General features: G+C 44.9%; 1 protein-coding gene across 2 annotated transcripts in view; it reads right to left on the reverse strand.

Annotated features, from left to right (window-relative positions):
* The window catches only part of LOC147730952 (solute carrier family 13 member 1-like), a 540,726-nt gene that overhangs the window by 207,740 nt on the left and 317,220 nt on the right, over window positions 1-15,766 (reverse strand). For both annotated transcript variants that reach the window (XM_086955853.1, XM_086955852.1), the window contains exons 9-10: window positions 11,588-11,707; window positions 10,604-10,702 (exon numbers count right to left, since the gene is read on the reverse strand). In XM_086955853.1, the coding sequence (XP_086811979.1) occupies window positions 10,604-10,702; window positions 11,588-11,707 (219 nt within the window). The remainder of the gene's footprint in view (window positions 1-10,603; window positions 10,703-11,587; window positions 11,708-15,766) is intronic.

The raw sequence follows: 15,766 nt of genomic DNA on the forward strand, positions 1-15,766 counted from the left end.
TCCATTCGACCATACAATGATTAATTGCCGCCAAATGGGCCACACAGTAATATCTTTTGATATCCGGGAGATAAATGCCGCCATCGTACCACGGAAGAGTCAATTTATACAATGCAATGCGAGGCCTGCCCTCCCACAACAGGCTCTGCTTTAGGCTCTCAATTTCACGAAAATAACCTGATGGTACCACATTCAAAGTATTTTGCAAAACATAAATAAAATGTGGGAGAGCCATCATTTTGAAGAGGGTCGCTCTTCCCAATAACAAAAGAGGGAGCTTCTTCCAGTTCGAGACATCACTCCGCAGCCAGTGGAGAGGGGGCAGAAGATTTCGAGAATATCTAATTGAGAGATCTATGGAAACAAAAATCCCCAGATACTTAAACCCTTCTTCACTAAATTGTATAGGACAATTCCTAGGAGGGACTGGGGGATCACCCTTTAGTACAAACAAAACGGATTTCTTCCAGTTAATCGAAAGCCCAGAATTTCTCCCAAAGGAGGCCAGGACATCAAAAACCACAATAAGAGACTTCCGGGGAGAGGCCAAGTAAAGCTAAATGAAACCCACGGGTGTACGAGCGCTCTATAAATAGTTATTAACATAACATAACAAAATGTCATCTGCATATAAAGATATGCGGTCCTCCCAATCAGGGGACCACTACAGACCCCTAATCGAAGGTTCCCAACGTATCCAAGTGACAAAGGGCTCTATTGCTAAAGCGAAAAGAAGGGGGGCAATGGGCAGCCCTGTCGGGTACCCCGTCCCAACACAATAGAATCTGAGACCCTGTTTACCACCACTTCGGCAAGCGGCTCCGAGTATAACAGTCGCACCCAGCCAATAAATCCCGGACCAAACCCAAACTTAGCCAATACTGCCCACAAATAAGGCCACTCAATCGTATCAAATGCCATTGTTGCGCCGAGAGATGCAATTATAGCTGGTTCCTGCAGTGTGTGTGCCCTGGCCAACATCCCATGTAGTCTACGCAAGTTTATGTATATCCTTTTTTGCAAAGGATCAGGTGTAAAGTCAAGTCAAGTCAAGTCAAGTCAGAGATTTGTATAGCGCGCTACATACCCAGAGGGTCTCAAGGCGCTTGAGGAGGGGAAGGGAGTTACTTGTCGAATATCCAGGTTTTAAGTTGCTTTCTGAATGCTAGGTGGTTTTGTGTGAGACGTAGGTGGGTGGGGAGTGAGTTCCAGGTTTTAGCTGCGAGGTAGGAGAAGGATCTACCTCCCATGGTGGTTTTATTGATGCGGGGAATGGTAGCAAGGGCTTGGTTGGAAGATCGAAGCTGGCGAGGGGGGGTGTAGAAGGAAAGTCGTGTGTTGAGGCATTAGGGTCCAAGTTTCGTAGAGTGCTTTGTGGGCGTGGGTTAGGAGTCGGAAAGTAATCCTCTTATTGACGGGGAGCCAGTGGAGGTTTTTCAGGTGGCTAGAGATATGGTCTTTGCGTGGGATGTCAAGTATGAGTCTGGCTGATGCGTTCTGGATGCGTTGTAGTTTTTTCTGGAGTTTTGCGGTGATACCGGAGTATAGGGTGTTTCCGTAGTCCAGGCGACTTGTAACCAATGCATGGGTGACTGTCTTTCTGGTTTCGGTGGGGATCCAGCGAAATGTTTTTTTGAGCATGCGGAGGATGTTGAAGCATGAAGATGAGACTGCCTTGACTTGTCTGTTCATCGAGAGAGAGGAGTCCAGGATGACGCCCAGGTTTCGTGCATGGTCCGTCGGGATGGGTGCTTTTCCAAGGGCCTCTGGCCACCAAGAGTCGTCCCAGGCGGAGGGGGAGGTGCCTAAGATAAGGACTTCTGTTTTGTCTGAGTTCAGTTTCAGACGGCTGTGCTTCATCCACTCTGCTACTTCTTTCATGCCTTCATGTAGGTTGGTTTTGGCGGTGTTGGGTCTTTGGTGAGTGAAAGGATCAGTTGGGTGTCGTCTGCGTAGGAGATGATGTTGAAGTTGTGTTGGCGAGCGATGGTTGCGAGGGGGCTCATGTATACGTTGAAGAGGGTGGGGCTGAGTGAGGAACCTTGGGGTACGCCGCAGATGACTTCAGTGGCCTCGGACTTGAATGGTGGGAGGCGGACTCTCTGGGTTCTTCCGGTGAGGAATGAGGTGATCCATTCCAGTGCTTTTCCTTGGACCCCGATGTTATTGAGGCGCTGTAGGAGAGTGCTATGGCAGACTGTGTCGAAGGCTGCGGAGAGGTCGAGGAGGATGAGGGCGACTGTGTCTCCATTGTCTAGTAGAGTTCGGATGTCGTCTGTTGCAGCGATGAGAGCGGTCTCCGTGCTGTGTTTGGCTCGGAAGCCGGACTGTGAAGAGTCGAGGGATTTGTTGCTTTCGAGGAAGGCGCAAGCTGTTTGTTGACGGCTTTCTCGATGACTTTGGCCGGGAATGGTAGGAGCGAGATGGGGCGGTAGTTTTTGAGTTCGGTGGGATCCACTGTGGGTTTTTTTAGAAGGGCGCTGAGTTCGGCGTGTTTCCAGTTTTCCGGGAAGGTGGCGGAGTTGAGGGAGCAGTTGATGACGTCTCGGAGGTGTGGTGCTATGATGGAGTCTGCTTTGTTGAAAATGTGGTGCGGACATGGGTCTGTGGGGGATCCTGAGTGGATGGAGTTCATCAGGCGGATGGTGTCCTCGGTGGAGATTGGGTTCCAGTTGTTAAGGATGTTCGAGGGGGGTGCAGGTAAGGCAGAAGACTGGGTGGGATGGTCTCCGGGTTGGATGTCGAAGCTGTTGTGGATGTCTGCAATTTTGTTGTGGAAGAATGAGGCTAGGGAATCACAGAGGGCTTGCGAGGGGGTGATGTCGTTGGAGTTGGCTGAGGGGTTGGTGAATTCTTTGACGATGTTGAATAGTTCCTTGCTGTTGTGGGCGTTGTTGTCTAGTCGGTCTTTGAATGCGGTTTTCTTGGCAGTCCGGATCAGTTGGTGGTGTATGCGGGTGGCGTTTTTGAAGGCGTCCCTGGTGCTGGTGTTTGGGTCTTTTTTCCAGGCTTTCTCCAGGGAGCGACAGAGCTTCTTGGATTTCTTAAGATCATCATTGAACCAGGAGGCGTTTTTGCTGCCAAGTTTGATTTGACGTTTTTTCGGCGGTGCTAGGGTGTCGGCGCTGTTGGACAGCCATTGGGTGAGGTTAAATGCTGCTTGGTCGGGGTTTGAGGAGTGGGTAGGTGGGTTTTGAAGAAGCGAAGAGGAGATCTGGTCGATGGTGATTTTGTTCCAGTTTCTTCGTAGAGTAGGTTGAAGTCGGTTGTGAGTGGTGGTTTTATTGTAGAAGAAGTGTACGCAGCTGTGGTCCGTCCACTGGAGGGTAGTGGTGTGACTGAAGGAGACATGTTTGCTGGAGGTGAAGATGGGGTCGAGTGTGTGACCTGCGATGTGAGTGGGCTTAGAGACAAGTTGTTTGAGTCCGAGGTTCGCGAGGTTGTCCAAAAGGGAGGTGGTGTTGCTGTCGTTGCTCTTTTCCAGGTGAAAGTTGAGGTCTCCCAGTAGGATGTATTCTTCGGAGGGGAGGGAGTGTGGGGTGACAAAGTCGGTGATAACGTCGCTGAATTTTGCACGGGGTCCTGGAGGTCTGTAGAGGAGAGCGCCTCTGAGTGTGGTCTTGGGGTCGGTGTGGATCTGGAAGTGAAGGTGTTCGGCGCTAGCTAGGTTGACGTCTGAGCTGGTTGAGATGTGGATGGAGTTCTTATGGACGATAGCGATGCCTCCTCCTGTTTGGTCGATGCGATCCTTACGGATGATCTTGTATCCTTCAGGGATGGCAATGGTGATGTCAGGGGCTGATGAGGCGTTCATCCATGTTTCTGTCAGGAAGGCGACGTCGGGAGAGATGGTGTCTAGTAGATTCCAAAGTTCGATGGCGTGTCTGTGGACTGAGCGGGTGTTGAGCAGGATGGATTTAAGGTGGTTGGTGTCGGGTCTCTGCTTGGTGTCGGTGGATGAGGGGTTGGTTTTGGTGCCGTCGAACTTGCAGTAGTTGCATGAGAAGGGTCCATGGGTGTGTCTAGGAGCGGCTTGGACGCAGTTGGGGGAACGTCCGGGGTTAAGGGCTAGGAGAGTGGAGGCGTCGTAAGTAATGCGGGAGGGCCGGGCATTGCGAGGACCAGGGGCTCTAGCGCTGGGCGCGGTCCAGGCGCGGACGGGCGTTGACGGGCTTACCTTAGGCGCACCTTCGGCGCAAATGGGGCGCGATCGCTGCGCGTGGACGCTGCGCGTTAGGTCATTGGTCATAAATGGATGGTGGAGGGGGCGGAGCGTGGGAGGGGCAGCAGCTGGGAGGCGGTGGCGGGAGGAGGGGCGGACCAGGGGAAAACAACAACAACACAAAATGGAGGGTCAAAGGCAAGCACAGCCAGGGGCAGCAAATGCACAGCGTGTTGTAGGGAGAGAGCCTTACACGCACAAACCAGGTCTAAAGTCGGCAAAATCAGAGATACTGACACAGCGACGTCGCGCTGCTATTTTAATAAATTAAGCGACAGTGCAGCGCAATTGTATAAATGAATTCAACAATGCAGCGCTATAAAGCGACCTTGCAGCGCTAACAGTTAAATAAGCAGATGAGTCAATGCAGAATGCAGCGCTGGGAAACTGAAAAGCAGGAGACCAACGATACCAGAGTTTCAGGGCACCTGGAGCGTGGGGGAGCAACCGGGCTGAAGGAGGGTCCAGGCGGTCACAGAGAGCTCGGGAGCGAGGAAGGATATTAATCGTGGGTGGGAGGGGCAGCAGCTGGGAGGCGGTGGCGGGAGGAGGGGCGGACCAGGGGAAAACAACAACAACACAAAATGGAGGGTCAAAGGCAAGCACAGCCAGGGGCAGCAAATGCACAGCGTATTGTAGGGAGAGAGCCTTACACGCACAAACCAGGTCTAAAGTCGGCAAAATCAGAGATACTGACACAGCGACGTCGCGCTGCTATTTTAATAAATTAAGCGACAGTGCAGCGCAATTGTATAAATGAATTCAACAATGCAGCGCTATAAAGCGACCTTGCAGCGCTAACAGTTAAATAAGCAGATGAGTCAATGCAGAATGCAGCGCTGGGAAACTGAAAAGCTGGAGACCAACGATACCAGCGTTTCAGGGCACCTGGAGCGTGGGGGAGCAACCGGGCTGAAGGAGAAATTGCTTTTGGCGCCGATTTTTTCGGCTCCGGGCCTGGTTTTTGCTTGTCTTTAGCCTTAGGAGTTGTTGTATAGTCCTTTGCGTACTTTTCGGCACCGAAGGTATTGTTTTCAGAGTCGAGGCCTGGTTCGAGGGCTTGGAGGTATCGGAATCAGGCTTTGTGGGTTTAGGCACCGAAGATTTTGGGGTCGAAGAAGGCTTCATTGGTTTCGTGCCGTCTTTTGTGTAAGAGTCGACGGTTTCTGAGCCTTTTTTGGAACCGGGACTTCTTTCGGTTTCGGTGCCGAGGGAGCTAGTAGTATCGGCACGTATGGTTTGCTCGGTATGGAGTTACCGGAAGGCTTTAATATTTTCTTTGGAGCCGGGCTCGATGACTGGGCTTTCGAAGCAATGTCTCGGTCTCGACTGGGCCCCAAAGGGGAAGTTTTGACCTTAGCCTTTAGTTTATGGGTTGGGGCTAGGGTTGGGGCAGTCGTACTCACGCGTCAAGTCATCGGAGTCGTCTGCCTCAGATACGATCTGGAGATCATCGGCACATGGGCCTTCTTCGAAGATATCCACTGGTTCCGGAGCTGATCTCTGCATGTCGAGTCAACGGGCCCTCCGATCTCAAATGATCTTCTTGGATCGAAAGGACGCACAAGCTGTGCAGCTGGACTCGTCGTGTTCGGGTGATAAACACAGGTTACACACCTCGTGATGGTCGCTGTGTGGAAATTTTGCTCCACACCCGGGGCATTTCTTGAATGGTGTCCTTTCCATGAGTTGCAGGCCTCACCACGTGGGTAGGCCCAACGGCCCACGTCGACGACCGGAATCGAAGTGATGAGGTTGAGTCTATGTATATTGAAGTTAAAGTTTGTTTTATAAGTTTTTGCGCATCGAAGTCTTTGAAAAGTAGATTTTCGAACCGGAGCCGAAAACTTGCATCCGAAGCCAGTGGCGGAAAAAAACAATTTAAGGATGGAGCCGATGCCCATACACACTATCGTCCAAGGGAGGAGTTACCCATCTTGTGACTACAAGACTTCTTCCAAGACAACAACAACATGCAATCATCCGAGCCCAACACCAGGTGTCGATCTAATGCAAAGTGTAGAATCTGCAGCTCATATGCCTCGAACATGCTACTTACCAGTATGCATCTGTTCTTGGCATGTAGAGCTGTAGATTCATATACGCCCACCCGCCTCTCCGGGTACCTTTATCTGTTGCAGTGTTATCTTTCTTAGATACATCACACATGGACATTTCTTTCTATTTGCAAAACAATTTGGAGATGGAGTCAATGCCAATGCGCGCTATTATCGTAAGGAGGTGTCACCTACCTTGTGACTACAGAGACTTCTTCGAAGTAAAACAAAATGTAAGCATCCGAGCCCAACACTAGATGGCGATGTATGCAAAGTATACAATCTACAGCTCATGTGCCTCGAACAAGTGAAGCCCAAACATTAAAAGTGGATTCACACTCACAGAGATTAGTGAAGGTTATCAGTTCCCTGAAGCCTGAGTAAGCCCCAGGCCCCAACTGACTACCATCAGAGCTTTACAAAGAGAATGCAGACCTACTAAGCCCCCACCTCCTGAAATTGTTTTTAGAGACGCAAAAAGTGGGCATTCTCCTGCAGGACCTCCGGACGGCCACAATAGTGATAATACACAAAAAAGGGAAACCGCCAGAGAGGTGCAGTTCCCATCGACCTATCTCACTCTTAAATATGGAGACAAGGATCTTAGTCTGCATACTAACTAGTAGGCTCACACAGTAATCTCAAACCTCATTCATTGAGACCAATCTGGTTTCATGCATAAAAGGTCAACTAGCTCAAACCCTCGACGACTCCGTAATTGGCTTGAAATTGCCAGTACCAGGTCAGATCCACATTTAATACTGTTGTTAGATGCAGAAAAAGCATTTGACACTGTCCATTGGCCCTTTCTTATGCTGGTCCTCGAGAAGTACGGATTTTGCCCCAAATTAAGACACTGGATAACTATCCTTTATGAAAAACCTTTGGACCCGTGTGAGGGTCAACGGAACAACCTCTAGAGAGTTTACAATAGAACGTGGTACAAGACAGGGGTGTCCCCTATCCCCACTACTCTTTGCCCTAGTCCTATAGCCTCTTGTGTGTATATTCAGGGCACACCAGGAGATGTCTGGCTTTCAAGGAGATGAGAAAGGGACCACAGATGAACGCATATTCCTCTATTAGGAAGATATCCTCCTCTATGTTACAAACCCCAGGGTCATTCTCCCAAACGTCCTGGGTGCTTTCGAATGGTACGCGAAGCACGCAGGATATAACATTAACTGGGAGACGTCCTACATATACCCAGCAAGCCAGGGCTTCAAACCGCAGGAGAATATGGGACAACTCAAAATAGAAAAAGATGGGATAAAATACTTAAGTGTATATGTCTCAGTGAATAGACCCAAAGCTCTTAACCAAAACTTGTATCGAGTCATCGCAAAATTTAATGCTGCCATAGAAAGGTGAAAAACATTGCCCCTGACACGTCTACGGAAGGCTGCCTAATGCAAAATGATATCACTACCTAAATTCACATATATACACTCCAGAACACATACTACGCATTCCCATTAGATGTCTTTGTTATGATGGATGAGGCGCTCTGGACATTTCTTTGGCATGGTTAGACCCCCAGAGTGGCGCTTGCCACTCTGCAACAAAACCAATACAACCGGGGTATATCACTCCCAGATATCAGGGCATACTATAAGGCGACCCATTTATTTGTTATTAATGACTAGGAACACATGCCAGGGGACCACCCTACGTATGCACTAGAGTGTACAGAATTCGAGACACCCCCCCCCCCCCCCCCCCACTCCCTACCTCTTTGGTGGGAAGGGAGCCAAGAATTTATTAGCAGCCACACAGGTAGCGATAAATGCGTAGAAAAAAGCAGTAAGGCAGATGAAATGGAGTGATCAAGTCACAAGAGAGACCCCACTCTGTGTGGGGGGAGACTCAGAGAATTTGCAAAATTAAAGGGCTTTAAGAATTGGGATTTGTTGGGCATCTCTAAAATCAATCATAAAGAACTGCTACCTTTTCACATCTCCAAAAGGAATATGAATTACACCAGAAGCTATAGTACAAATACAGACAGTTGGCTCACGCATGGAGGACGCAGAAAATAGATACAGTGACACTCGTTGAATATGCCCTGCTAGAGGAAAGACTCCTCATGGGGTAAATTAACGAGAAAGCAGTCTCTTGGATGTATCGAAGAACTGTGATAAATAGTAAGCCAGACACACTCACGAAGCTATAGGAAAGGTGGGAACTAGAACTGGGAGCCATGGAGAACCTTGACTGGGAGACTGCATTGATGCACCCAAGAGAAGTAGCGATTAAGGTGCGACTCCGCCTCTTTCAGTTTAAGATATTGCATAGCGTTTATTATGACAGAGCTCGTCTACACAAAATGGGAAGGGCTGACATTCCTAACTGCCTCAAATGCATCCATGATACAGGCACGTACATTCACACGATCCGGGAATGTCAAGAGATACAGGGATATTGTGAGATAAGATACCTATGGACCCCAAATTTGTGCTGTTAGGTATATCCACGGATGTCGATCTACCAAAGAAAAAATTAATATTGGCCATTCTGGGCCTAGTAGTTGCCAAGCGAGATCTGGCACGCAAGTGGTGAACGGCGCATCTAACTGCATTGTGTGAGTGTAAAAAGGGAATGCACTTATGCATATCAGGGGGAAAAAACACATACATAGCCAAAGGATGTCCAAAGAAGTTTAAGAAAATCTGGAACCTGTGGATTCAATAATAGAATAGAAAGAAAGTGCAGGAGAGTAAAAGGGTGAGACTGAGAGACTGGGTATTTGAGAAATATGCAACACTAAAATATGTATCGCTGTTACACGTCTTCCTGCATTTAGATGTTTATGTTGCGGTGCTCTTGAATTAACTGCCTGAAAATGTATGCGGTACCTGAATTGAAAGAAAAACAAAAATAAAAAAATATATATTTTTTTAAATAGTGGATTACAAAACGTGCTTGCACAGCAGATCGAGGCTTGAGTCTGTAATTATTAAGAGAGAATAGATAACCGTATGAAGGAACTGTTCATTTAACGTAATGGATCTATCCATGGCTTTTGATTGTGTAAACAGTAATGAGCTTTAGAGCATCGTAAATGCTGCGTGTATAGAAGATGGCCTTGTGAATATCCTAAAGCAGATGTATGCTCAACAATTAGTCACAGTGACAAATAGTGTCAATGAAGAATGTTCTGAACATTTTATCTTTGATGCCTAAGTAAGACAGGGTTGCACCTGGCTGATCTCTTGGTTTTTTTTATACTCGAGGAACGTCTTCCTAATGAGGGTCATGACTCAACTAGACTTACCAAAGGAATTTTTAGATTTCTGACAGCAGAAACCCCAGTTTAACTCCATTTTCTGTCTGGAAGCCCACTAATTATGTCACCCTAGACTGTCAGCTCCGAAGGCCATTTTATCAAGACTGGCGATAATATTCGATCGACCAGCCACGCCCTTGCCGCCGTCTCCCGCATCCGAAGAGCCCCTATCGGGAGGAAGATCCATCTCCTACCTGGCTGCCAAGACGTGGAACTCCCTCCCCATCCACCTCCGCCTGACCCAATACCACCTCGCCTTCAGGAAGCAACTCAAGACCTGGCTGTTCGAGCAGTGGTGGACCCCCATCCCCAAGCGCCTTGAGACCCTCCGGGTGAGTAGCGCGCTATACAAATGCTTTGATTGATTGATATTATCGCTGCTTTAGGGGCAGGAAACTGCTGCTAACGTGGCGATAAGGGGCTTGATAATATGCCATTGTGAATTCCCATAAAAACCCAGGTTCTGGTGTTAACCTGGGTTTCTTTGGGAATTCACAAGGGCATATTATCAAGCCCCTTATCGAGGCATTAGCATCAGTTTCCTGTGACTAAAGCGGTGATAATGTTATCGCCGTTCTTGATAATATGGCCCCAAGTCTGTTTGAGAGATAAGACATTAAACGCAACCTATTACGGTTTTGTTCTCTTGCTACCTGCCCCACCTGTTCAATGGTGTTACAAAGATCCTATAATGTAACACTAATAGTGAAACACCTGGCAAGAATCCCTTTTACAGTGGAATGTTACATATGTTAGAACATATACTATAACATAACACATGTGTTTTGTAAACGCCCACCTTCATCCCTTCTGGCATCTTGACACTGAATAACAGGTGTTTAGTGACAAGCATCTCTTTTACACTGGAATGTTCCATGTGCTGAAACATACTTTAATGCATATAGTAGAATAACAGGTTATTGGGAATATTTGGGCAATTTCAATGAAAAACTTTCGTTTTAATATGCCACCTTACAAAACATATAAAAGTACCTGCATTTGAAGTTTTTTTACTAAAATAAAAAGGGTGCACTTTACCTGAATGGCCCTAGTTTTTCGTATTCTTGTTTCAAAATGTTCCTGGAATTTTCATCTTTCTGCAAATGCTCTTTTTTGCCACAACATATTTCTTTAAAGCTGAAACGAAGTAGAACATCTTGAAACATCGTGTAACACATTAGTTCCGAAATGATAAACATAGTATTTTACAAGAAAAATTAATATGGTTTTCCACCAAATAATCTGTTATTTTGCCCCTGCGCCTTTTAATAGAGTATAACCTTCAGGAAACTGTGCTGTAGGTGTCACTATATGCCTATTCTGGCAGCCACTTAAAGCCATTAAAGGAGAAGTTTCTTTATTCTTTAAAACTCTAAACCACAAAATCATTAGAGCCAAAAATATATTCCAGTTCACTGAAGAATTATGAAGAATCACAAACACTTTGTTATTGAAGCACTGAGGAAAAAGCAGTTTTGCTCAATTTTGCCATCAAGGAGCTAAAGGAAATGTGTGAACTGTCTTGAGTTAACAACCACTTAGGACGAAAGCACATCTGTATCTCAACACTTTAGCAACAGAGAGTAGGAAAATATGACTGTATGTAAGTACGTACAAAAAACATTTTTATAACGTTATTAAGTATTGAGCCCGTACTGAAAATGACTATAATTCCCTAATTGTCTGTATTTTATTTCAGTTAGCATTGCTATTTTCCAAAACAACCTTCCATTTAACCTCTTTCATTATTTATAAATATACCTACTGCCCAACTCTAAGCGAGAAACTATTTGCCTGAACTAATACGGGGATCACGAAAATCGACTTTAAAGAAGAAAAGTGCACAAAATAGACCTAACACCCTTTAAAAAGTACGTCTTCCTCAATACACAAATGCTAACTAAAGGTAATTATCAATATTATTATGTTGTTCCTGGTAATTTTGGATTTTCAATCAGAACCCAAAGTTCACAAACTTATAAGCGAATGGTTGAACGAAATATGAAAGAAGTTCATACATACCTAAAGCCGAGGAAAAGCCATGTTATCCATAACCAGGAAAGCAAGAGGATTAATAAGGCCATTGGAAACGAGAATGCAATCCAAGATCCAAAGTTCACGACTTCGCAACGGGGATAGTGCCTGAAAGAGGTGGTAAATGTCACTACAAGATGTACATAAACCAAATAACACATTCTGGCCTATTGAGTTATTTAATTTTCTAACGGTTTATTGCGTCTTTACAATTGTGCAGCATACATTTACATGTACAAAACTCCTCATAAGCAAATCAATACAAGACATTATTAGGAAGGTACAGAGTACTCTGCAGGGTCAGGGACATCGTAAGGTTTTTGGGGGCTGTTGGCCAAACGTATTTTGGGGGCTCCTATGCGGATCAGCCTTAAATTCATGATCATGTTTCAACTCTCTCTAGTGTCCTCTTTGACCGGATCACAAACAATGCACAAACACACTGGTTCAAATTCTAAATGTGTTTATATCTAACATTCAGGGTTAGTGATGTATGTTTTCAATATTGTAAGACAGTAGAAGCTTACTAATATAACTGCAAATAATCTCTGTGATATCCACCCATTTCTCATATCTGAGATCCTGTTTGGATCTAAAATAAACTTTTTTTATGGATACATTACCCAGAATAAAAATAAATGGAAGGAAAAAGCTATTTGCAACAATCTGTTTAAGAGTTATTCAAGGTCATCTGGGTAAGACTCCCTGCAAAAGAGAGCTGGCTCTATCAGGGGCCCCACTGAATGGCAGGGGGCCCTAGGCCACAGCCCATTTTGCCCATGCCTTAAAATGTCTCTGTGCAGGGTCCGCAGGGGTTACTTTGACAAATATGAAAAGGGGGTCCAGCAACTCTGCTGGAATGCCATCTTAACCCATCCCAGTCTTTTCTGGCAAATGGCCAAACAAGCAGCAAATGTGACAAATTGAGAGGGAGAGTAGGACTGCAAAAGATCTACCTTAGGATCAATCTTAGGTGGAGAACATCTTTCTATCAGCCCTGGCTTCTGTGATTCCAACAATGATGTATTTTCTTAGAATCCCTTGGCAGTCAGGGGTTACTGTTCTCAATTGCGACTATTGAGGTTGTGTGCTACAAGTGTCCTGGTCCCGAATACTAACATATTCCATACAGCCCATGTGAAACCTGTCAGCCTTCCAGTGGTGTCCTCCCAAACCTTTTGCCTTCACCCTCCTATATTTCAGAATTTGTTTTCGAGGACTTTAGGACTCTGTGCACTTTACCACTGCTAACAAGTGCTAAAGTGCTCACTCCCTAAAACATAGTAAAATTGGCTTACACCTTAAAGCAATATTTAATTCACTTTTAGGTCTCTAGTAAAGTAGTATACCATATACCCAGGGTCAGTAAATAAAATGCTTCTAGTGGGCCTGCAACACTTATTGTGCTAACCACTTAAGTAACCCCTTACAACATGTTCCAGGACTTCTAATGCAGCCTGCATGCAGTTTTAAACTGCCAATTCAACTTGCCACGTGTTAGCCTTCCCATGTATTACATATACGTTAGCCCTAACTAGGGTAGGCCCTAGGAAGTCCATAGGGCAGGGTGCATTGTAATTATAACGTTGGAAACGTACTTTTAAGTTTCACATGTCCTGGTAGAGAAAAGCTCACAAATTCATTTTTCAGTACTGTGGGGCCTACGTCTCCCAACGAATAACTTTGGGTTGCATTATTACACTTAATAAATGCTAACTTTTGATCAAGAATAGGTAATGATTTCATGTTTGGTGTCTGAGAAAGTGTAAATTAAAATCCTCTTTAATGGTAGAGTCGGATTTTAAGTTACAATTTTTAAGAAGCCTCTTTTTGCAAGTTGTCATTTTCCTGCTCATCTATCTGCCCAAAGTACATCACCAGTCAGCCTGACTTCCTGCCAATTCGCACTATGTTCCACTATGTTCTTCTCTGCAGCAGCAAATCTTGTTCAGTGGCTCCCCAACAATAACGGCTCCTCCTCGGACACCGCCTTTCTTGAAAATTATTATAAATCTGAAGGTAAAGCTGACCAATCCACTCTTTGTACCTGACTTGTGCTCCATTGTGGTAGGCCAGATTTTTTTACTTTGACCTGGGCTCTCACGATTAAATGTTGGAGGTTGGTACCTTTGATTTTTTTGGGTCCTAGTTTTTACCTTAAGCTTCAAAAATTCAGAACTCATGTTTTACTGATTGGATTTTTGTCATTTTGGTGTCAAATAAGTTATTACCAGTTACTCAGTTATCGGAAATTGTTGTGGGATTTTGCTTGTCTTGTGCTTTAATTTTAATTCTGTGTGCAGCACAAATACTTTTAACATTGCCTCTAAGTTAAGCCTCACTGCTTTTGTGCCACGCTATCAGAGGGTTAAGCTAAGGTTAATTTTGTAACTTTTGTAGTTCACCCTGACAGAAGTTGTGGCTGTTGCATGAGTAGGTTTAACACCCCAACAAGCCCTCAAACCAATTTCTCACATTGCGGTTGACCAAGTACTCCCCTTTAGCATATGATTCGCATAAAGTATGGAGGTTGATCAGTTAAAGCATATTCAAGGAGGTAGCATGAGGTTTGACACTCACAAAATAGTTTACAAAAACAGTAATAGTCAATAAATTCAATCTCCTGTACATTCATCACCTTGAAAAAGTAAATTACTTTGACAGACATGAGAATAATATCTACACTTAAGATAGGAGGCACAATGGAAACCAGACATCTCTAGCATCTTCCTGTCCAGAGATCCAACCTCAGTTGTATGCAAGAGTGAAAAAGAAAACAGACATGCCTAAATGCTACGGGATTACATAACACCTGACCTTCATACAGCTTTCACCAATTCCTAACAGTAGATAAGTCTAACCTTATGTGACAAATAACACAAATCTCACTTTGCCATTATTTTATCCAAACATCAGTCATTATTCAGAAGCCTTGTTTAAAAAGTAAATACATCTGGCAGAAATACCGTGGATACTAGACTACTGAGCTATAGAAGCAGAGGGGAGGGAATGCAGCATTTGTAGAATGACCAAGGGATGGAAATAAGACACATGTAATTGAACGACCATCCATTAAAATTGATTATGTATTGGTTCCGTTAGTGTTGAGGATGTACAAGTCATGCTGTGATGTAATGAACATTTGTTAATAAAAAGGAGAAAAAAAGTAAATACATTTTTACATTCCATATTACTTAAGAAGCAAAGTAGAATAAGATGCTGCTAAACAAGTGCACATGTTTACTGAATCATCACAAAGTGCTCCCTCCTATATATATTATAATATTGGTCAGTTTGGTCTAGAGCATTCAGGTTTGTGGAACATTTCATGCACAAAAGATGTCTGTGGCTGTCTCAGAGAAAGAATCACTGCTGCTCATTAGCTTTGGAAAGGTTACAAAGCGGTTTCCAAATAATTTGAAGTCCATAATTCCACAATACGAAAGATTACCTTCAAATAGGAACAGCCAGGAAGGTTGCCAATTTAGCCCGGAGGGGATGTCTTGACAAACTCAATTCAAGATCATATCTTAACATAAAACTAGAGATCACAAATATTTCCAAAATGACATCCAAGTATCTATAAACCTCAATCAATACATGAGTCTATCACTAGGAAAAGGCGGAACAAGTACATCTTTCATAGAAAGGAATCCAGAAGGAAACAATTCCTCTCCAAAAAGAACATTGTTGCACGGCTTAGATGTGATTAGGCTTGCAATTTATCTGCGGGAAATCTAATGCCATCTGTCCAGTAGCTAACACATGGCCAAAACAATATCATGTAACAGGACAATGGTCCAAACAAGAAGAAAATCCACAACAGAGTGGCTGAAAATGAAAAGAATCAGGATTTCAGAATAGCCTGACCAGAGTAAGTACCACTGAGCTTCAGTAGTGGGATCCAACGAGAATTGTGCATTAACGAATGCCCTCAAATATTACTAAAGGGAAACGACCTTAACAAAGTGGGCAGAGCAATGTGTGCTATTTCCCCTCAAGCTCAACCACGTATGCCTTAACCACGCATTTGCCTTAACCATGCATATGCGTGGTTAAGGCTGTAGGTGGTCTAGATGCTGGAATGGGCGGGCCAAGGAGCCGGAAGAATTTGAAAAGGACGCAGTGAGGTAAATGGGACTAGGGCCAGATTTTGGGGGGCTAAGT

The sequence above is a fragment of the Lissotriton vulgaris genome, chromosome 2_1 (assembly GCF_964263255.1).
Source record: "Lissotriton vulgaris chromosome 2_1, aLisVul1.2, whole genome shotgun sequence".
Lineage (NCBI taxonomy): Eukaryota > Metazoa > Chordata > Amphibia > Caudata > Salamandridae > Lissotriton > Lissotriton vulgaris.